The following is a 22,618-nucleotide window of genomic DNA, read 5'->3' as shown; positions in this document are numbered from 1 at the left end:
AGCCCCAAACTGGCAGTTCCAGTGCTAGAAAAGGTCAGGTCCCTTTGTAGACACTTAACTGAGCTGATCCCACAAGGAAGTTGATATTCAGATGTTGTTTTCTGCTGGGTTTAATGAACTGAAAAAATATCTCAAAAGATCGGTGTCCACACTTGCCCCTTCAATAGGGGGCAATATTGAAGGGGGGGACCCTTCAGTAATAATACACGGAAGTTTTAATGAAAACAGTTATTTTCCTAAGGAGCAAGCTGCAGTGAGCTACCTCAACCTCTCCCATTTCCCCATGCGGATGGAAACTGCAGAAATGCAGAGCTGGGCAGGATTTAACTTTAAAACAAAAATGCTTAAGACAAAGGCTACAGAAGAGGGTATTAGCCCAGACTTTGGAGAGGTAGGACTCGGCTCCTGTTCCCAGCCTGGCTCTCCCACAGCCGCGTGCTGATGCTATATATGGAAGCAGAACAAGGGCTTCTCATCGCCGCGGCAAAGGAATAGAGGCTGCGGAGTAGCCCTCTTCACTCAGACAGGCAAAAGGAAAAATTATCGTGGTGGTGTGTTAAAAATTACCGTGTTAAGAAGGAAATAGCTGCGTTGCCGATCTGCTTTCCATCCTCTTTGCTCCCGAGTGTCCAAACAAAGCTCCCTAGGCAGACACCCCAGGCTCTGGGACAGTTTGCATCCCTGTGCCTTATGGCTCGACCCATCTGATTTAATACTGTAAGGACACATTTTTGCATTCGGTATGTAGCTCCTTCCTGAATGCTTGAAGTAGTAAAGGATGCTTAAAGCTTCAAGAAGCCTGTATTCCTTCTGTGGCAATACTGAGTCCTAGTGTCACTAAGTCACGGAAAGGAATGATTGAGTGGAAAATCCCTTAGAGGCCGTGTCATTATAGGAAAAACAGACTAGCACCAAAAGAAGAAAACCTGTTGCTCAGCCATGATTTTTTTTTCAGTCCAGCTTTATTTAAATAGACAGAGAGAAAGGGAAGAAAACTAATTTACATCTTGAGATAGAGACAATCTGTTACTTTAATTGCTGGAATTGCATTGTCATCTTCCGCCACACGCTGTGATATCTGAGGAGGGTTACATGCCACCTTTGTTATTCCTCATGGCAGCAGTCTCTGTTACTCCTCTTGTGTCACAGCTAAGGAATTTTGCATTTTATTGTACGTTTCCTTTCCTTGTCCCTACAGACTCCAACATCATTTCCTAAATTTAATCTGTGCAAAGCAATCTTGTCCCATTGTGTTAGCCAGCCGTAGTTGGCTTTAGCTTGGGTTTTTGCTTCAGACATGTTTACTCCTTAGCCATATTGTGCCTTGAAGGGAAATTATCTGTCTGAGATGTACTCTGGCATACAAGCAGATCTAGTACATTACAAAATAACCTGTGAAGTCCTCTCATAAGACTTGACACCTGACTCAGGGCTGCAGTGGAAACCCTTTTGTCCATCTGGGATTCCACGCCTCTCCTCTCTGCAGGCACGGCAGCTTTTCTGTCTGGGAAACTGAGCAGGGCTCGCTGTTTTCCCTTTCAAATGGTAGTCGCTTGGGGCAGTGGTGCCCTTTGTTTCACTAAAAGATTTCCATTGCATGCGAAATTGAAACTTCTTGGTGAAATCTCAAAAGCAAATGTCATCCTGCAAGTCTGGGTTTTCTCTGGAATGGGAGAAAGATGGCTCCTTGTCCTTGCTCTGATGAACACTTTGAGAAAACTTGTCCAAGTGTACAGAGCAGAAGCCCTGGAAGAGCATGACCGCTGCCTGATGCATCTGCCGTTGTTGATTCCTTTGCTCTCCTTTTCTTTCTTTCAGGGTCACAACAATCTGGAGTGCCATATTACACAGATCCAGGTGGACCTGTGATGAATCCCATGGCTATGGCTTTCCACGTCCAGCCCAATTCCCCACAAGGAAACCCGGTTTACCCACCTCCGCCTTCCTACTGCAACACACCACCTCCCCCTTATGAGCAGGTGGTGAAATCCTCCACGTGAGGACTCTAGCTCTCTGACCTGACTGTGTGAGAAGAAGGTGCCATTGCAAAATGACCGAGATGGAGGGCATCCATCCTTTTGAACACTTGCTAGTTCTCCAAGTCCTCTCTCCCTCCCTTCCCTGCACCTTTCCTCATTAAAGTTACTTGCAAAGGGGTGATTTTTACTTTTTTTTTTTTTTTTTTTTTTAGTAGAAGTGGATTTTTTTCCTTGTCTTCAAAATGAGAGAATTCGTCTTTGTAATGCTTTTAATGGAAACGTATATTTAAAACCTCTATGTCTTTCTCTTTATTTATTGTTTGTTTTCAGTCATGGGTTTAATTGCGTTGTGGCAAGCTACTGATAGCAGTTCTTTATGCAACCCCAGAGTGATGTGCACTCTCATAAAACCCCATAGCAGAAATGCCCTCATCTGAGGGAAATGACAGAGAAAGAGAGTAGAAGTAGAAGAGGCAGGGCAATGCTTTTACCAGAAATTGTGGCCACCGCCTTTTCCGTTTACATTTTTCTTGTAAAACTTGGTTCTGATGCATAAGAGAGATGCTGTGATAGAAGCCCGTGAGTGACTGGAGCATCAGCATTGGTTGAGTCATGGTAGGGGCTTTGCCAAGTGCCCTAGAAAAGAGGGATTCATTACCTTAAATGATGCCTCTAAAAGCAAAGGACCGGGACGAGTGTTTCTTGGCCAGAACCTGGACTCTGCCTGTGTGATTGGCATCCTGACTGCCCGTGTTTTGCCAGTGGTGAGATTACATGAAACAGCCGATGACCTGAATGTCAGTAGTGAGAGAGAGGTGTTACAACCTCAGAGCTACTTGTGCTTGTGCCTCTCAACAGAATGGTTAGAAACACTGAAATACGTAGGTACGTTTTCTTCCCTAAATTGGAAAATAATTACAGTAAGAAGGAATGGGAGCACACTTCCAGGTTTGCGCCATTTGACGTTGATGGGAGTTTTGTCCCTGCGAAACAGTAGCTTTCATTATGGTCTTACTGCTGCCACAAAGAGTACCAAGTAGAGCTGTCATCTCCAGGTGACAGATCTGTAAAACTGCTCTCCTCTCTAGGTCAGGCAAATAAATAACTTTTTGGGACTAGTGCTTAAGAGCAGTTCGTTGACCTGATGTGCAGATGGTTTGGCTTTCAGTGACTCTTAACTCTTCATGCATTTTGCTGTGAGTAGCCCCAAGATTCCCAATTCACTGTCTCATGCTCATGGCTAACTCTCTGAGTGACCACAAGTCAACACCTTCAAATAAACACAGAGCCCCTTTCCCTGTGAGGGCTCTCTCACCCATCTATGTCTAGCAAAAATGTGAAGCTACTCTGAGACATGACTACATACTAATGGGACCTTCTGCCTTCATGCATATTCAAAGCCATGTCACTAACAAGTGACAAAAAGAAGATGCCATCGCCTTCTACTGCTGAAGGACCTGCAGAAACAGCATAGCTGAGGGTTAGGAATCCGATATGGTCCTTTGGGTACCAGGTAAATACTTACTGCCAATACACTGACTGCTCCTGTGTCACTCCAGCCAGGGCACAGAGGTCACTGAGGTGGTTTGCAGTAATCTGAAGTGGATTACTTCACTTCCCACTGTGTTGCACAGAGAGCTGAAGCTTTATTGTGCTGTTAATGCATGCCAGTGGCTTGTGAGAACTTGTTCCTAGGTGGCAAGCTGGATTTGCAGAACTAGCAGAAAAGAGCATCCCTTTTATTATGAACATTCTACCAGAAAAACCATTAAGGGTCACTGTTTCTAAAAGCTGCTGGTGGAGTTAGTAGTCGTCTGGAGCAGGGCTAGCTTTTGAGGAGCTCGTTCCTGCAGACCTGACTTGGGTGAAATTGTAACTAAGGCTTTCCCTTACTGTGCATCATAATAAGGGACAAAGCAAAGTACTTTTGTGTGTGCAGTGTGTGCTCGGCAGACACTTAAGATAACAAAAAAGTACGTTTTATATATGATTACTAGGTCCATCTGCACACCACAACTGTATATATTTTCTAATTTAGTGTGCACTTGAAGTTTAAAGCTGTGTATGTTACTGAATATCGTTGTGTATACATGACAATTTTTTAAAAGCAAATCCAACCTTTCTTTTTCTGTCAATAGAAATGACAACAGACCTCATGTTAGTAGATAGATGTTGTTAAGTCCTTTTATATTATGAAATGTGTCTATGACAGCTGGCATTTTCCTGGACACATCGAATAGAAACCTTTATAGTGAATTCTTACGCTGTACATTGAAATTCAACTTCTGGTGAAGTTTCCCTGAAGTCTGGCTGGTTCATTTGCTAGTGTTGATGGATGACACTACCTCTGACAACACACGTGCTCCTCTGCCAGCAAACTTGCTTGGTCTTCTCTTGAAAACACAGCACCTGTGTGGGCATCCATATGAATTACTTGCAAACTGTTTACATGCCTTTCCTCTCATTGCCTCGCTTTTGGAATTTTTTTTAGGTTTTATTTTTTCCCTTTTTTCCCCCTCTTAGTTTAAAAAAAAAGAAGTGGGGAGAAAGAAGAAAGAAGCCATGTAATTTTCGGTAGGGTGATATCAACAATATGAAGTTGATCAGGAGTGTACATTGCACATTTTGCAAGGTTGGGTTGGTGGGTTGGAGGATGGATGGAGCAGAAGTAGGTCTTTCTCCAGTCTTGGGGGCTTCTATTGCTCATAAAACTTGTGCAGGCTTTCTTTTGAAATGCATTTTATTAAAGTAAGATTGGATGTTGCTGTACCTCTAGGCCTCTTCATTGCTCTTTCCTGAGCTGTACATTTGAAGTTCTTCGTATTACCGCGTAGAGTTAAGAGTGTGACCTCTTGTGTGCAGAGGAGGAGAGAAGGCAGGGCTAATGCCTCCGAGAGATTTGTACTCAACAGCACTTTAGCAAGCCAGATGTGAAACACAGGCTACAGGCATACCACTGGAAAGGACAGGGTTATTTCTCACCAGCAGGCAGTGATGACAGGTCAGGTGTGCAGTCCCACAGGTGAAGGAAAACATCATCTTCCAACAGCATTTTACTTGGCAGTAGTGGTGCCCTAGGAGCTGCCAGCTGCTGCAGCTTTGCTAATGTGAACTTCCCCATGGTGTGTTGATGCTTTATCCGTTGGGATTCCTGTGTCGGATTCTCTGGATGCCTCTACTGTGTCCTCGCTCTAACACAACAGAGATTTTGGTGCCTCACTGATGAGGCAGGGTGGTGTTTTGACTGGAAAATAAGGTTGGTGCTGGGGGCTGGGAGCCCTGGGGATGTGTGGGGCACTCCCCTGCCCCTTCCCAGGGGCACCAGAGCAGGGTACAGGGCTGCCTCCCTGCCTGCCTTTGAGATCTCGCCATCTACATCAGGAAATTGATTTAATGTTTTGTGGGGATCAGTCTCCTGGTTCGTGCAGAGGTGTTTGATATGGGGGGGGGGGGGGGTTAAATGCCTTGAACAGGGCTTGGGCAGAATGGAGATGCTTAAGCCGAGCCACTGAGCCCAGGAGGGGAGCCAGGAACATAAATGATACCCCTTTGAGGTCCTTTCTTTAGCTGTGCATCCTCAAAACTTGTCTGATGATGTACCTGTGAGGAGACAGTGATCAGGAGGAACATGCCGAGGTGGGTAAGGAAACCTTTGAGGTCTCTGTGACCCTGTTCTGAGACACCAGCAGAAATGGGAATAAGGGGGTCAGTCCCTTTCTGCCACAATGAAATCTCCAACCATGCTGCTTTGAGAGAAAAGGCACTACCGGGGATGCTTGGTACGCCTTGCCCTTAGCTCTGGTGTGGCCAGTCCTTCGCATGTCCAAAGCTTCTGCAACAAGCCCAGGCTGCGCTGTGGGATGGGGAGGGAACCTGCCCTTTCTGTGGCTGGGCAGTTGGTTTTCAGCCAGAGCTTTTGCTGTCAGTCCTGTCTCAATGAAGAACAGCAAAGGTTATGGATGACTGGATGAGCTCTGCTTTCTTTCCTCCTTGGGGATCATACAGGGAGGGAATGAGCAGAGGGGCTTTATAGACTTGTAAGGACCCAGCGAGCCTTGTGTGCAGCTTGTGCCTCCAGCTACGCTGTCATTGTATTTGTCTCTGAAGGGCTATTAAAGGCGGTATTCCTGAGACTCTGTAGCTCTCAACAGGGAGTCAGCCATCTCCTCATGCTGCAAACCTTCCCAGCCTCAGGTGTTTTCAGGGCCACGGACCTGGCCACATTTCTGAGCAGGTTCCAGCTGCTAGTTCTTCCACCATCGCTGGTGAGACTGAAAAGCCCTATTTGCTTCCCTTCCTATTAGCTGGCAGGGGGTTTCTCACCTGTAGGTAGCTGCGTGTGACCAACACCATCCACGCTGCCTCCTTCACTGATGCACTCTTCAGCTAGTGCTGCCCTCCCTCCATCCTGCCAGCCATGTGTCTCCCAGGCCAAAGTCACGCAGGGTGTGGGCTCTGCTCACGACGTGGAGGGAATAGTTTATTTCTCAGGTGTTTTTCAGGTCATTAATTGGACCAGTCTGTCTACAGATACTGGAACACCTTGAGATTTGTTTTGGATTATGTTAAATCGATTGGCTGCCTGATGAGTGCTAAGGGTAAACACTTGGGACAGCCATATCCTGACTCCTCGGCACCGTAGAAATGCACCTCTTTGGCAGAACAGACCTTCTTAAATATTGGTTTGAGGGGGCAAGCCAAGGGTGAGGAGGGTGGGCAGGCTCTGCCTGCCTCCCCTCGCCTCCATCATGCGCGTGAACTACCCTGCCACCAGCTGCAGCCATGGAACCCTGGCAGCAAGGGACAGATGTGGGCAGTGCCAGGCAGCTGGTCATGAGCTGCCTGTCAAATGTGATGCAGACTGGGAGATGCACAAATGCTCAGCTCGATGGGTTTGGGCAGAAAATCAATCTCAACCCCTGAACATCTGTCCTTGACTCCTGCAGCCCCATCTTGTGTGGTGGCAGTGGAAGGCTGGCAGGGCTGCTGGTGCAGAAAGTGCTGGTGGTCTGGGGTGGGTGCTGCACCAGGGAGTTGTTTTTGGGTTTTTTTTGGTTGGGGGGTGTGGGATGTGGGTGACCGAGTGGGTGGCAGATGGGTGGGTGTGACCCAGCACCAACAAAGGGGCAGAAATGATCTGGCTTCCATCAGTAAAGGCGTGAAGTGGCACAGCCTGAAAACTTGCTGGTTAGCATTGTGCGTGATGCTCTACATCTGTGGTGAGGTCCAGGGGGTTATGCAGATGTTGGTTATCAGCCTGGGTTTGCTGGTGGGTTGCTGTGGTTTGAGTGGGGAGGAGAGGAAGGATACTCTTGTAATACCATCTTCTTCTAACTAGCTACTGTCAGGAGTAGGCAGGGGTGCAGAGCGACTCCATGATCATGGGACCAGCCTCGCAGATGCTCTGTGTCCTACCTGTCCCAGGAGGCTTTGGGAATTACTTTCCTGCAGCTCCACCACCCCGCCCCATCCTTGTATGCTCCACACATCTCCTTTCAGCCCTGCAGCAGGAGAGTGATGTGTCATTCAAGATGATCCCCCCTCAGAAGAAAAGCAGCAATGGGGATTGCTTTTTTGTCCTTCAGCAGGGCTGTAAAGCCTGCTTGAGCAGTCAGGCTAAAGCTCATCGTTCAGCCACTGGTGACACAGCTCTAACTGCCTCAGGCTCACACTGAAGGCAAGGGCTGGCTCTTGCCAGAGCATCTCCTGACCCCAGGAGATGCTTTTTTTTTTCCCCAGAAAAGTAAGTTTTCTTCCCATAAGGTGCCTTTCCTCCAAGGTGCTGCCTTACATGCTGTTGAGGGAAGGCTCCACATTAATGGGTGAATTAACTTCATTGCATCTGAAGGTTCATAAAGTTTTGCTGCTGCTTCTTCAGCCTTCCAGCAAGTACACAGCCCTGGTCCTTGCTGTCAGGCCCAGGGCACCTGAGAAACCTCTGCCAAGGTGTGGGCAAGGGAGCCCGTCAAGGCAGTGTTGTTGGGCTGAAGCCACTAAAGTAGCACAATCTTATTCATGGATTTCCGTTCTTGTGTCTCTCCTCCACCTCCTTCTCCCTGGTGTGACTGGGTGCCCATGGCTCAGCGCCTTCCGTGCGTCCCAGTAATTAGCAGGCTGATGCATCAGTTGTGCTGCAAATAGGCCCCGGATTGACAGGGAAGGTCCCAACCCTGCCATTTCTGTTTGGGGCTGCCAGGCAGCTGCGCCAGTGTTTCATTATCACTTTGGGAAAAGATAATGTAGCGACAAGCTTTTTTGTTCTGTGGGTGGGGTTTTTTTCCTTTTCTTTAAAGCCCTGTGACAGCTTACACTGCTGTGAAAACAAACAGCTGGGACTATATTTTCCAACAAGCTCTTCAGACTATGTGAAGAAGCAAAGGACGTATTGCTCTTTATTTCCTACTTAAAACAAACAAACCAAAAAACCAATCCCCAAACCCGCAGATGGGTTAGTTTTATATGCATATACCCAAGAAGCCACTTTTTGGCACACAGGTCAGCCAAGAAGATAAAACACCTTATCAGATAGCGGAGCCTTACTTTTATTTTTATTTTTCTGGTCTAACTAATCCATCACTGCTAATTCAGTAGGTGAAACGGGCCAGGATGTCTTTGCAGGCCCCGTGACTGGGGGAGCCCTCCACTCTGATGCCCTGTCACTGGGGGTTGAGCTGTCTCCTGGGATTTTACAGTTTGTACTCTTTGACAGGAAAACTACTACAGAGACACCATGCAGGGGGAGATCTGGCATAAGGCAGTTTCTACAAAGCAACTGCTAGATAATAATGCTATTAAAGAGGAGAGGTGCAACTGGCAGCCACCGTCCTAAGCTGCCAGGTGCTGCAAGGTGAAGGGGACAGCAGAGAAGGCAGAGGGAAGCGTGACAAGTTAAGCAGCCCTCCAACCCCAGCCCCTGGAGATGGAGGTAGCTCCTTATCTGCACATATGTGTTATTTTGGCTTTATATAGTGAGAGAAGTCACAAGGATAGGTGTCTGTATCTATGTCTCTCTCTATATAGTTATTGCCTGCTGCCTAACCCTAGCTTATCTCATAGCTACAGCTGGATTTACAGCAGCCCACGTGTAGCTGTTGAAGAGAATCAGTGGCTGAAGACAGGTCACTACTGCTTCCTGTGTGCAAATCATGGCTGCTCTGCCGGGCAGAGGCTGGGTTCCTGCACCTGTGAACAGACGTGAAACCAATGAAAACAAATGCGGGAAAAGCGAATAATTTCACCAGGAAAAAGACTGCTGCATCAAAACACCCTGATGGGACAGGGCTCAAGCAGCACGCTGCTACCTAGCTGTTACCTGACATGCAGCACGCATGTACTGCATGTACTTCCTCCCACCTCTCTCTCTAGCCTACCCTATTTTGACTTTGCAGAGAACAATTGTGCTAGAAAAACCCCAACACATTTAGCTAGCTACAGCTGAATTCCTACAGATTATCTTCAGGTCCCTACCTACAGACCAGAAATAATGCTATTAATTCAAAAAAGGAGCAGCTGCTCTCAGTGGCAGAGGGCCATGAGTGGCACATGGGGCTTTGCGAAACAGAAATACTGCCCCTTGCTTGCAGCATACTTGAAATTTTCTTCTGTTAAAGCCTAGCTAGAGAAAAACATCAAGCTTTCTCAAAGCTGGAAAACAGGTGTTAGTCAGCTGGACAGAGAAATTTCTTATGTGTGTTCTTAAGAACCAGCTAGTCATGAGTCAGGCTTTAGCTGCAAACTGTTCAACAGGACCTATGTGACCAGAGAGGAAAGCAATGCTTTGCACTAAGCAATGTACACGAAAAATCGCCAGGGAAAAGCAGCAGTAAAGAGGTCTTCAATGTTAATAAAAGGTGAAGGTTAAAAGAAAAGCTATTTGCCCACGCTCTGGCATGTGTTTCATTCTGCAGGACTGTGACATCGGGAGGCGGTTCAGCAGTCAGACTGGTGGGACAGATATCACCGCAATGCTGGAGGGAAGGAAGGAGTACAACAGGGGAAAAGAACCCAGAATCTCACAAATCACCATCACATAGCTTGATCTTTACTAATAAAGCCAAAGAACAAAACATCAGCATTTTTTTCCTCTTTTTCTGCCCAAAGAGCATCTCCATTTTTAACACTACTGCTTTTTGCAACTGATGGACTATTACACACAGACAAAGCAAACCAGGGAATATTAAGACATTTTCCACATTTTAGTTTGATGTGATTTCTGAAAACAATGCCTTGATGAAATGCATTTTTTCACCTTCACGCAACATCCTTTCTTAATGGACCACCTAGATATCACAATGCTGTGACGAACAGAAAGGAAGAGCCACTGGGAAAGTCATCAGGAAGATGAGGCAGATGCACTGTCAGACGCTTCCTGACTCAATACGTTGTTTCCAGTCTTGCTCAATTCCAAGAGGATTCTGCAGAGAAAGATGGTGCCAGGCCCCACCGCAGCAGAAGGCTGGCTACAGTACAGAAAGAGCTGGTAGCTGACTTGCTCATTATTTCAACAGGTGCACTCAAGCATCTTGGAGATCTGCTCAATATTAAGCTGTTCTAAGTGTGTACATACCTATATATTTTTTAAACCAGCAAGTTTTAATTCCACTTGGGCTCCAGCCAGCCAAAATCACCTCCCACAGGTGCCACTCCAAGCTCAGCAGCCAAGAAGGCGTATATGTATATAATCACTGAATGAAAAAACCTGCCTGTTGACCCCCTAGTTAAGCAGTCAGTACAACACAAGCTTGGGATTTGCCGGGAAGGCCGGTGGCCTCTGTTCTCTGTTTGCAGGTGGTTCCTGCAAACCTGGCAAGCCCCTTCCCTGTTAACCCACCCCACATGCTCTGCGGTCACAGCAGAGGGGAAGGAAAAAAGGGGTGGGGGTGATATGAAACAGGATCAGAGCTGCCATCTACCTCCTTTGTTAGACTTTCTGTGAGACTTCACCCTGGGCAGTTTTCCTCCCTGGCTTATCTATGGGCAGGATCAGTGATCCACAGGCTGAAAAAAGAAACACAATTAGACCTTAGCATGCTTGCCACGGAGGAACATCTCATTTGAGATGGCCTCTACTGGTACACTCTGTGCATTGCCTCCTGTAATCAGTTCTTCCCGTTCCTCAATGATCCCTCCGCTTTCTGCAGCCCTGCTCTGCTTTGCTTCACCCCAGCTGCTTGCCATGCAGCATCCCTCACTCCCACTGCGTTTCAGCATTTTCCCTCATCCCTGGCTGTATAGGTGCAGCTGGGTTTGGTGTTCCCTACCTCATCTTCTGCCCTTTTCCAGAGGGGTGGAAAAGTCTCTCCTACTGCTCCTGTGTTTTAGTCCTATCTGACAAACCAGCAGAGGAGCTACACTGTGACATTAAGCTGTCCCTGCACTGGCACTGCTGCTATTTGCCCAGCAAAACTGAACATGAACATTATCAACATCCCAATGGATTTGGCAACAGATACTATAAAGTTCAAGGAAGTCACCTGCTACCATTCAGAGATTTATGCGGGTGCAACAATGCATCTCCAAGCCTGACTGCAAGCACTGGCGCTCAGCAGATGGCCCACAGGTCACATATATCCCAACACACGCCTAAAAGGTCAAAGTCTCTGCCATCTGTCACACTCCCACCCGATAGAAGGTATCAATTAAAATAAGCACCTGGAATGACAGAGCACAGGGAGACCTGGGGGAAGGATGACAACAGAGCTTGAGCGAGTGAGAGTGCGCTACACTTACCTACCTTTCCCAAGCAGTAAGTGTACTTATTATCTGGAACACATAAGCCTGCTGTAGGTGTACTTACAGTATGTCCCACTTCTCCCAAACCAAGAGCCTGATACTCAGGAGCACCTTGAGGCAGGTCTAGTATTTCACAACCCCACCACACTGCAAGAGGAACCAAAGCACTAGCAGCACAGTTAAAACTAAGGGCAAAGGGCTTTTTCTGTTTGGATTTTAAGATGAAATCAACTTCAATTACAGCCTCTAGCAATGGTTTCATATTGCTCATTAATCTTCTGCAGCCTCCACAAGCAGCTGTTATTTATTGCTCCTATCATACTATAGGGGCTAAATGCAGCAGGGCTGGGAGAGGGAGGAAAGGGCCCAGAACAAATCACTGTCTTGGTTCGGAAGCAACACTCATCCCGAGTTAACAGCATGAGAAACTGCCCTGACGCCCTCCCTTACTCATTTGTATACTAGATGCTGCAGGACAGGTTTATTACAAATCCACATACAGGAGAGGAGAAGCACAGTTATGCTGTCCCTGCTCTGCTCTTGGTGCCAGCGGGGGTTAGTATGGGTGGCTCCACCTGCAGTTTGTTAAGCTCATGCCATGGGATGGGGCTTTGCAGAGGTGGGGACAAGCATCTCCACCCTGCTGTAAGTGCCTAACACACTAACCAGGTGCAGGTATCAAAGGAAGCCGCTCTTTCAGGCTTTCAAAAAAACCTCCCCCAACAGCAGCAAAAGACAAGTCAGGTCCCTTCCAGCCTGCTAAGTTTCTGAAAACTGAGATGGCCTCATACCTCTTCATCAAAAAAGGCTCATCTCCATCACCTTAGCTTCTAGGGACTGTGGAGAAAAATGCAGAAAAATATGAACATAAAGATGTTTTTCATCTCTTCTTAAAGTTGCCAGCTCACCAGTGAGGCTGGGCACTGTCCTGCAGTGAACTCTCTGGCATAAGGTGGAACTCTCTGGGTAACCACGCTGCAGAAAGCTACACTGCTGTTGTGAGTCATGCGCGAAGGTACAGGACAGAGATTCACACAGAGACCAGCTTTTTGCTAACAACAAAAGACTCGAATCAACAGACAACACCAATAAACGTGCAGAGCATGTCAAAGACCTGAAGAAGACAAATACAACAGAAGGGAGAAAGTTCAAAACTTGACTTCTCTTGTCCTACATCTGAAGGTGTCACTTTAACAGAACTTAAATGTGGCTTTTCCTGTTCATGCTCTATTGACTTCATGGTCCTTTGGGGCGGGGGGGTGAGAAAAGGTTTACGGTCGAGTTGGTTCAGTAGCAGAGGCACTAAACAGTCTCATCTCTTTTGGCATCAGTTTCCATTCAAAATGATCTTTTAGCTGTCCTGTTCCACTTTGTTTTCCCTCCTTTGAGGTCCAAGTTCAAACGCTGGAAACTGGGAAGCCTCCGGTACTGAAATATCTGAGAGGAAGTGAATAGCTCCAGCCATGCCTAAAACATAACGAGAAAGAGATCTTTGTGTGTCTTTGACATTAAAATAGCACAGTTGACAGCAAAGGCAACAGCACCTGTTTGAACACCTCATCACCAGATCTTTTTTTGAACAGGTGAACTTAGGGCCTATAGAAAGGCAAGTTCATCTGTACTTTGCCCAGGAAACCAAGTTTCACTTGAAAAGATCAAAGGCAAGAACCAAGATCTCTCTGCTGCCATCTTTTCAGCTGCACAACCTCAATGCTACTTCAATTAAGAAAAAGTAAATCCCAATTTGGACTGTCCCTCAGAATTTGAGCAGCTCTTGCTCGTCATTTCACTGGTGAAAAAACAAAGGCGAAACTTTATTATACTTGTGATGTACAGATTCATAAAGAGGTCATCCAGAGTCTGAAGCACTAACACCAGCATCACCTAATAAAACTCTTAGGGTGACAGACAACAGAGGCACCCTACAGCAGGAGAGCATACAAATGAAAGCTCAGTTTTATGATCAAGCTAAAATCCTATTTTATCAATAGCTAAGCACATACAAACAAAGGAACCTTCCTGAAATACAGCATCTGATGCAAATGAAATGATTAAGACAATCCTGTAAGATGCACATGCAACTTCCACTGAAAGTGTGCACGTACATGCAGAACTGAACAACTTCAAGCACAACTTTGGCTACAAAACCCCCCCAAAATTAAGACTTTTTTGTCTCAAATTTGATACTTCTAGATTTTTCTAAAAAAAAAAAAAAAAAAAAAAATCACTGACATAAAAAAAATAAAATAAAAGCTGTATGTCAGCATTAAAGCACAAATCATTCTATTGTTGCCATTACTTCACCTTCTCAACAAATTTAAAAGTTTTTATACCACAGATTGTATGCCTGCTTTTTCCCTTCTACAAGTGCATGCAAAGGAGCTCTCAGGAATAAGAATACTTATACTCTTCTCCCTTAAACATTAAAACAATAACTGTGTATTTAGAAGGGATGCATATAACTACTGCTCTCTTGTGTTCACACCTTGGATTGCTTTATTTGTAAAATAATCCTATTCGGTCTGCTGTAATTTCACATATTTGTGATAGGTGGCACACTAGGCTCATTGTTCATGAAGTAGCAGCGCTACTTTTAAATCCTACTTGGGTCTATGATTCCTTGCAACTGTGTTTCTAAAACATAACGATGAGATAGGGAATAGAAAATAAGCTACAAATAAAAAAAAAAATACAAAACTCTAGGAAAGTATTTAGGAACATCTTTGAACTTACGGAAAAGCCCCTAAGAACTCTGCATTTCTTTTCTGTTCAAGTGATTTGCGTTCATATTAAAACTAGCTTTTTTCCTTGCCCAGACTTCTGTTTGCTTTAAGCCAAGAGGCATCAGTACAGCAGAATTTTATTCAAGAATGACAGTGGCACTGGCTTTACATTGGAAACTGCTGAAATGCAACCAAAAGTGCAAGTCATGGTCGTGAATGATTTTCTTTTGTCTTTTTCTCCGCCCCTCCCCACCTTCTTTTAGGCAGAGGCAGTGGTAGGGGGTGGGTCTATTTTTAATAGTAGAGGAACCCACCAAGTATTTCCCAACCCCTAAGCATGTACCAAAACTGCAAGGTTGCCCTTCTTTCCTGTATAATACAATACCATTTGCAACACCATCACTTTACCTTCAAAGAGAGAATAAGGTCGGTCAGGAATACGACATCCATGTGCACCATACTCCAAACACCATTCAGCAAACTGGGAAAAACGTTTAAAAAAAAAAAATTACTTTTTTATTTAAGACTGTTAAATGCAAGCTTGAATATCTACATATCTTTAATAGCTACTAAATGTGAAGTAGTATAAGCAGAGACACAACACAGAAATCACTGTCCGAGATCAATTTGTCCCACTTCAACTGTGACAAGGTTGCAATTAGGTTTTAGGATATATATTTCGACAGCACAAGTTTCAGTTTCATAACAATGCAATTAGGTGGGCTGTACTTAACTTCCGTATTCTGTAAAGCAACCCTGCTACACGTCAATGAAAAACGCTGCAAGGACAGATATATTCAGTTTCAAGGGCAACATTTTTCGAATACTGTAATATGACTATAATATGACAGTTTCTTATCTGTCTTGGTGCTTAATTTATCCACGTGCTCAGGACTCAGGGTTGTTAATTGCATTTTGGTTTTCTTTCACTTCCGTGCACCAATTTAGAGTATTAAATCTCCAGCTGCCATTACTTAACTTTATTTATTTGCTCTCCCCAAGCCTTACGAAAAATCATTATAAATACAGTTAGACAATTATGGTCATCAATATTTTCTTGCAGAAGATGGAATACCATTAAAAAGAGTTAACAGTGTCTTTCTAGTGTTTGATCAACACTGCTGCAGTAGCTACATTAGGCATACATGACTTATGAACCACATCTGGATCAATTTATTAGCAACCATCTATTTCTCCTTTATGGCTCCCCAGAGCATACAGGGGGCCACAAGTTCCCCTGGCATTTCTGTGCTTAGAAGCAAACCACTGCTTATGCAAAATACAGTGCGAAGATTCCTGCAAGGCAAAGAACTGAGAGGTCTCTCCCTGCTCCCCCTGCAATTTGGGTAACCTGTTAGCAAACAGATCATCCTACCAACTAAAGGGTGCCCTGGCTCTAGAGTTGGAACTGGGGTGTAAGCATGCCCCCCAGAGCCATCAATCTGTTCAACAGGAGGATAAAGGGTGGCATCTCCTCCTTCTGCCCAACTCTGTTCTGTTTACATGTCTATTGGGGGATAGATTTTTCTTGTCTTGGTAGGAGTGTGTGCATCTGTGTGAATGTCTTGAGGAAACCCAGCAAAAAACCCCACAAACACATTGTGGCCCGCACTGTTATGAGAACTGATGAAACATTTTTCAGCCCCCCACAGGTATAAATCTTCAAAACAAGGTTTAATTCTCCATGTAATCTTGTCTTATATGTGAGGACAGAACATGTTTATGGCATGTTTCTAAACTACAATCAATTCTTGCAACATCCACATCTTATTACTAGCCTTTTTTATTACTGCCAGCCTGGGAACTGTAACAGAACTTTAAAAAATGCACCCCAGGCTACTGAAGCACAACCATCATTTACAAGTTCGTAGCTTCAGCACAACTCACGGATCCAGTAAGCCACACTAGTATCTTTGTTAAACCAAGAGGAAAAAAAAAAAATCTTCTAGCAGGGAGACTTCTGCCATTATTTCACATAGACTGGGCATGCTTGCCATTAGCAGTGGTTTAATCACAACGCTGAGCCGCACAGGGCTTGGATGCTCTCTGCTGCCTGGAGCCCAGGATGCCACAGCCCCTCTCTCCTCTCACAGGCAGGCCAGCTAGGAGCAGCTCAGCCTCCTGGGAGCCTGTCTGATAATGCTGGAGAAAAGCTGCAAAGCTGAAAATGAGAAGTACAAACCAGGGGTCTCTGCGAGCCATGGCCTTTCAAGCTGTTCTGGTTCATTTGTGAAACAGTTTCACGGCTCTTGAGAGGTAACCAGGGATTCCTGGCCAGACTCCTTCCCCTGGGCCTCATGTTATTGGTGTGAGCAAACCCCCCTGGGAGGGGAGCCACCTAGGTCTCTCAGTTACATGCCTTTAGGTACCAACATAACTGCATGCTTGCTGCCCCGCATGCTCTGGCTCAAAAAGAAAAGATTTCAAGAATACCAGATGAGCAAATTCCTCTGCCTGTTTCAAGATTTCCCCTGCAAGAGCCCAAAGGGCCTGACTGAGTGCTGGGGACGCTAAAATGCAGAATGGCTGCAAATACGCTGCCAGACCTGACTATGCTGGGCACCTCCAGCAAACAGTCTTTGGCCACTGTGCCACATCTTCCTTCTCAAAGGGATTTCAGGTACGTAACTGAGTCTCTTCCTTTTTTGGCTTTGAAATAGATATGCTTGCTTTTCTCTAGCTTGGGATGGAAGAACGTTAGGGCTCTCTTGGGCCAGAAATGCAGCACCAACAAGAGTTGCAAATGCTGCACAGAGCCACAGAAGATGTGCTAGCATGGAGGATGACAGGGATAGCCCAATAGCTGTGCCGACAGCAATGCCCGCTTGGTGCTGTGGCTCACACGTCAGCAGTGGGTGACATGTAACTAAGTCACACATTTGCCGTGGGAGTGCGAGCAGTTTATTACATTCTCTAGGATGCAGGTATGCTTACAGGTGTCCTCATGGCGTGATGCTTTGGTAAATGTGAGACAAGCAGCAACTTTTTAAAGCTCTGGTGACAGAGGACAGGCTGACGGTGAAGATTAATACAATAGCTTTACATATGGCCAGTGCTCATCTGAAAGCACCTAAGAAGCAACTCATCAAATTTCCCATTGCAATACTTTTCAAAAGGCCTCAGCTAAATAGCTATGTATGCAATATGAAACCTAGTATCGGTGAATTAAGCTGAAAAAAACCCCAACAAACCAAACCAAAACCAAAACCAAACCAAAGTCTCATGAGATGAGGAAAAAGAGGCAGAGAAAGCCTTCTCCTTTGGCAACTGCTAGCCTAGTCAAGAGCTGATAGCAGAACCTGGACAATTCCAGTGGAAAAATTCTGAGTGTGTCTTTCTCTGCAATTTGTATTAATGAAAAAAAATAAAATCTAAGTGAGCAATTTAATAACTGCAATTCAGAGCTCTAAAAGCCCCAAACAGACACTAGTCTGAAAACAAATAATTACAAAAGACTACAAACAGTATCGCTTGAGGAGCTGAGGATGACAGTGGATGTCTCAATGGAATAATTACCACCACATAACATTAGTCTGTTATTGTTCAGGCAGGCTGATTTTCAGACTGTATTTTCTTCTGAATATGTGTTTAGTTCCTCCCCCCTTACAGAACATTTGTGTGTTTCACTCTGCGTATTAAGACAGTGCGTGCCCCACATACAAAGTTGAAATCGTCCACTCAAAGTGTGAGTAAAGGGGAGCAAGTGATGGGACAGCTCTAGCACACAACAGCCTACTCTGATCACAGTTTACTCCTGCATGGGCGTTATGACGTGAAAGGGAACAGTAATTTTGTTGGGATGCTGCAGAGCTCACCTTGCAAGCTCGGTAGAGGTACTTTTTGTCCTGAGTTAGGTTATAGAGAGACAAGAAGGAGTAGCCATTGCCAGCAGTACCATGGCAGATCCCATATCCTTTTCTCAATAAACCTCTCTGCCAGATGACATCGCTACAGTCCATAGCATCTTTCAAGTATTTATCCTCTTTAAAGGTCTGTGGAATAAAACCAGAGAATAAACACACATAAATTGAACTACTAATGAAAACAAAAGGAAGCTGGACCTGAGAAATGTTTCGCTGTTGGTGTGGGGGTTTCATATGCAATTTATTTTGAATTTTAATAATCCATTCATCATAGTCTTGCCTTTCTTTTCTTAATAAGTTGTTTCTCATTTCTCTGCATGGAAAAAGAAAGAGCTTTTAAAGTTTTTGTTTCTGAAATCAGGACACCCCCCTCCCCCCAAAAAAAACCAAACTCAAGTTCAAGACCCTTGACTCTACAACCTGTAATCTATTAGAAGGGTACGTGGTCCTTTTTTGCTTCTCCCCTTCATTCCCAAATCACTACATCACTTGATTTGAAACACAGAAATGTAATTCTTGCCTCCAAGAAACGTAACACAGAATACTGGCCATCACATCTGGTCCTAAAGGGCTAAGTCCTGGTCTTTCGGAGTAATTCTTGCTGGTTACTCACCGTCTGCCTTCAATTCCATGTTGAAAATGCACGAGAATGTCTCTTTGCATAGCACAGGGCTCTTTTCTCTGTCACAAGTACAAGCAGGAACTCCATTACCTTGATTGGTATTTGTATTGGAACTACTCAGAAGTACTAGCCAGCTTGGGCAAAGGACCGATTTTGCAAAGTTTATTGCAACTGAAGTGCATTTTGGACACAAGAGAGCCCATCAAGGGAGCAGAAAACAAAAGCAAGTAGTTTAGCTGAACACCACCAGACTTCCATCTTTATAAGACTACTTTTTTGCTCCCCTTTGCCTAAGTCACTCTACAGATCAACAAGACAAAAAAGAATAGTAATTGATGCACTACTGTAGACTTAGTCCTTTAGAGATGGCATCCCCTGCAAGGATGCTATTTAATAAGGTAATAGAAGCAATTACCATGCAAGATTCTTAAATCCACAAGCTTGATAAAGAAAGTCCCTCTCTCTGAACAGGGTTTGTCAGCTACTTAGCCATAACATTTCAAATGAAGGCCTGGCAACAGCATTTGATTTCCAGGACAAACACTGCTGTCTGTTATCACAAGTCCCTGTGCTTGGTATGAAAGCACAGCCAGCAAAACATACTCCAATTTTCCGTATTGCTTCTTCAAAAAGCAGATTATAAAGAGTAAAAGAAAAGCATCGTATGTCCCATCATCTTAAACATAAAAAGAGGCCAGAAAGGAGACTGCTAAACAGAATTTGGTCCTATCCCTCTTATCTCCTGCAAAACATTTTGTGCTAGGGAAAGCATCACATTGACAAGGGGCGGGGGGGGAAGAAGTCTGCAGTGTTAAGTCAACCTCCTACCACAGCCCAAAGTAAAAGCAACTGTGACTGCTGCTACATTCAGCAATGCTGTAAGAGATTTACAGTTCATATTTCAGGTAGCAGCACGAGTAATTATTCCATAAACCAAGCCTGCTTTTCATCAGCCCACCCAGAGGCCGACCAGGGAATCTGCCAAGGAGGGCTGTCAAGAGCAGGAATCAATTTGCATAAATTTAATTAAATGGCATACTTTCAAATGTCATGCAAATCAGACGTGCACAACACAAGAGAGATAGCAAACCTAGTTAAGGATGGAGAAGAGCAAACAGTAGGCTTGTGGCAGCTCAGTGGTTATATTTATGCCCTAGAAGGGGCCTGGAATCTTTGCTCTGACATTAAGTTCTCAAGGGCTATACGTTAATAATGGAGTAATTTATGGAAGACATTCTTTGGCAAGACACATGAACCTATGTTTTTGAAAACCAACATAATTCTTAAAACTCTTGGGATTAAGATTCAAAGAATTTAGGTCAATGTTCTCACACCCAGGACTCTGATATCAGATTCTTTAAACAGATGGCCCTTTTCCAAGAAAGCCTAAAGTCTAGTAACTACTAGCACCCTGAGAAGCAATTTTACCCACTTATTTCCTCTTTACAAACATACCTATGTAAGTGTTGTGAGAATTTTAGGTGCCTAGCCTAGGGTTCTGGTTTGAAAGTCTAGGTTTAGAAAGATGTAAAATACAAGCCTTACAATCTAACAGGCCTGCATACAGGTGTCTCTGTAAAAATAGAGGTCTATATGAACACAGAATGATTCACCTTATAAGCTTGCATGAGCATGTGGATGACTCCGGGGGCACCATGGCACCAGTGAACCAGTCTGTCAGTCTCATTGCTCAGTGACGATGGGTAATTCCCCGATCTGAATTTTTTATGACGCACATAGTCAATGCTTGGCTTCACCAGCTCTGCCAGGGTCTCCTGGTCCACATTTGCAATTGGCTAAAGAAAACATTAAAAAAAAAACACCACCAAAACCATAAACAGAAGTAGTAACAAACTGCATCAACACTTAATTCTATGATCTATTTTCAAGTACCCCACATATGTGCCCTTGATCCAAATACTTTGAATCACTTCATACAGATTTAATTAATGTCTGCTTACAATACCCTTGTGAAGAGCGTTTTTACAGCTACTGTAGAGACAAAGAAATTGGGGCACCAAGTTGTTACCTGTCTTACTGGAGGTGACACAGAAAGACTATGGAAGAACTGAGAACAGAATATGGATTTCAAGACTCCCAGGCCTCTATACCTTAAAATAGAGAGAACACTTACAGGAGAAAGATGGTTTTACAGATATGTTGCTCATAATACGCACTTAAAACACAATGGGTTATACATTTTGTTTTAAAAATAACTAACGTAGACAAACCTGTCCTATTTCCCAATAAATGAAGAAGAGTGTATGTAGTGGCATACCTGGCAAAGGTTTATGAAGGTTAAAGTTTTCCATCATAAACAAAACTCCCTGAAGCTATAGGCTATAAATCTGCATTTCCAATTTCAGGAGCAACAGCTACTTCTCCCGGTAGCTAAACATCTTTGTACTACAAGCTCATCCTTAGGTTGCTCTGCTGAATTTTCTTTCTCATTTCTTGTATTTAGTTTACATCCCTGCCAAAAGGAGAATATATCCATCAACCTGCATGCTGCTTGTAAGTAAATGTTTAGAAGCAGAGTATCTGTTTGGTCTGCAGTTGTTCTTAGTTGGTATTCCCTCCTCTACCAGCCCATTTTACAGTATTTTCATAACAGAGCTCTCTATTTTTACACACCCTACAGGATTTCTGGAATTCGTGTAAGCTGTGGGAACAACTGCAGAAATTGGAGCCTACAGGAGCCTAATAACTGAGCTTATTTTTTTTTAATAACTTGTCTTTGTTGCTGACTCAATGTCATACAATTTCACTGTTTCCCACCAGCTCCAGCACATTTGCATTCAATAGGTGAGCACACTGCTACAATTGACACTCTTACAGCCAAATGAAGGAAGACTTTCAATAGCTCTATTTTCAGTAACCTGTAAAAACCAAAAGCCTCTATTTTACCTCAGCCAGCAAAGCTTTGCCAGACTTGTAGCTACCAGGTCCCTCAAACAAACTCCACCTCTGCACTTTTCTGAGTGGAACAGAAGCCTCCACACTGCTAATCAGAAGTACACCTGAATACAGATCAGCTTATCATGAAGAACACCCCAGAACTGATCAGCCCTCACTCAGACACTGACCTGTGGGGTCGGGAGGCTCTGGGGGAAGTTTTGTTTCAGGGCTCTGATTTCACACTGCACCCCTGCAGCAGAAGGGAAAGCAGATGGGCACCAGCAATAAATGCCTTCAGTCTTGAGCTGTGCAAGGCAAGCCCAGCCCAGCCCTGCACATCTGTTCTTGGGAGGTAAATCCAGGAAGAGCAGAGCTTGTTCTAAACCTCCTTCTCCCCTTGTGCTTCCGAGAAGATCTGAGTACAAGTGAGGTCTTTGCCCAAGCTGCTGAGGTTCCCAGCACCTACTTCCAACAGCAAAAAAGGAACCTACAGGTATGTGACTCTCTGGCCAAGAGCAATGATATGCAAACAGACATTTTTGCCTTAGGGTTAGTGAAAGGGGCTCGGATTAGGGATTCTCTAGCTAGCACTTCAGATTCCCCCTCTACCTCCTGGGTGAGTTATTTAACACTGCTGAGCTCTTATTCTTCCAGTAGCCTTCTGTAAGTAAGTCCAGCAATACATGTTTCCTCATAAAGGTGTTGTACAGAAATGATGATCAGTGACCTTCACATCTCAGGTGCTATGTTGGATGCCCTTTTTTTGTTATCAAACAACAACTCAACAAACCATCTCCTGAA

At 44.6% G+C, this 22,618-nt stretch overlaps 2 protein-coding genes across 3 annotated transcripts in view; one reads left to right on the top strand and one right to left on the bottom strand.

Annotated features, from left to right (window-relative positions):
• VOPP1 (VOPP1 WW domain binding protein) overlaps positions 1 to 2,247 on the top strand; it is a 64,999-nt gene extending 62,752 nt beyond the window's left edge. The window contains exon 5 of the mRNA XM_072851393.1: positions 1,819 to 2,247. Coding sequence (XP_072707494.1) covers positions 1,819 to 2,000 — 182 coding nt within the window. The 3' untranslated portion in view covers positions 2,001 to 2,247. The remainder of the gene's footprint in view (positions 1 to 1,818) is intronic.
• A 6,141-nt stretch (positions 2,248 to 8,388) lies between these two features.
• Positions 8,389 to 22,618, bottom strand: part of LANCL2 (LanC like glutathione S-transferase 2) — a 37,351-nt gene continuing 23,121 nt past the window's right edge. The window contains exons 6-9 of one of the 2 annotated variants that reach the window (XM_072853407.1): positions 20,533 to 20,715; positions 18,250 to 18,426; positions 14,843 to 14,915; positions 8,390 to 13,178 (exon numbers count right to left, since the gene is read on the bottom strand). In XM_072853407.1, the coding sequence (XP_072709508.1) occupies positions 13,063 to 13,178; positions 14,843 to 14,915; positions 18,250 to 18,426; positions 20,533 to 20,715 (549 nt within the window). In that variant the 3' untranslated portion in view covers positions 8,390 to 13,062. Of the gene's footprint in view, positions 13,179 to 14,842; positions 14,916 to 18,249; positions 18,427 to 20,532; positions 20,716 to 22,618 lie in introns of both variants that reach the window. The other variant, XM_072853408.1, reaches the window with a different exon arrangement.

This window comes from Ciconia boyciana, chromosome 2 (assembly GCF_034638445.1).
Source record: "Ciconia boyciana chromosome 2, ASM3463844v1, whole genome shotgun sequence".
In the NCBI taxonomy this organism is placed as follows: Eukaryota; Metazoa; Chordata; class Aves; order Ciconiiformes; family Ciconiidae; genus Ciconia; species Ciconia boyciana.
The sequence above is the reverse complement of the archived record's forward strand: the minus strand, read 5'-3'. Positions and strand labels throughout refer to the sequence as shown.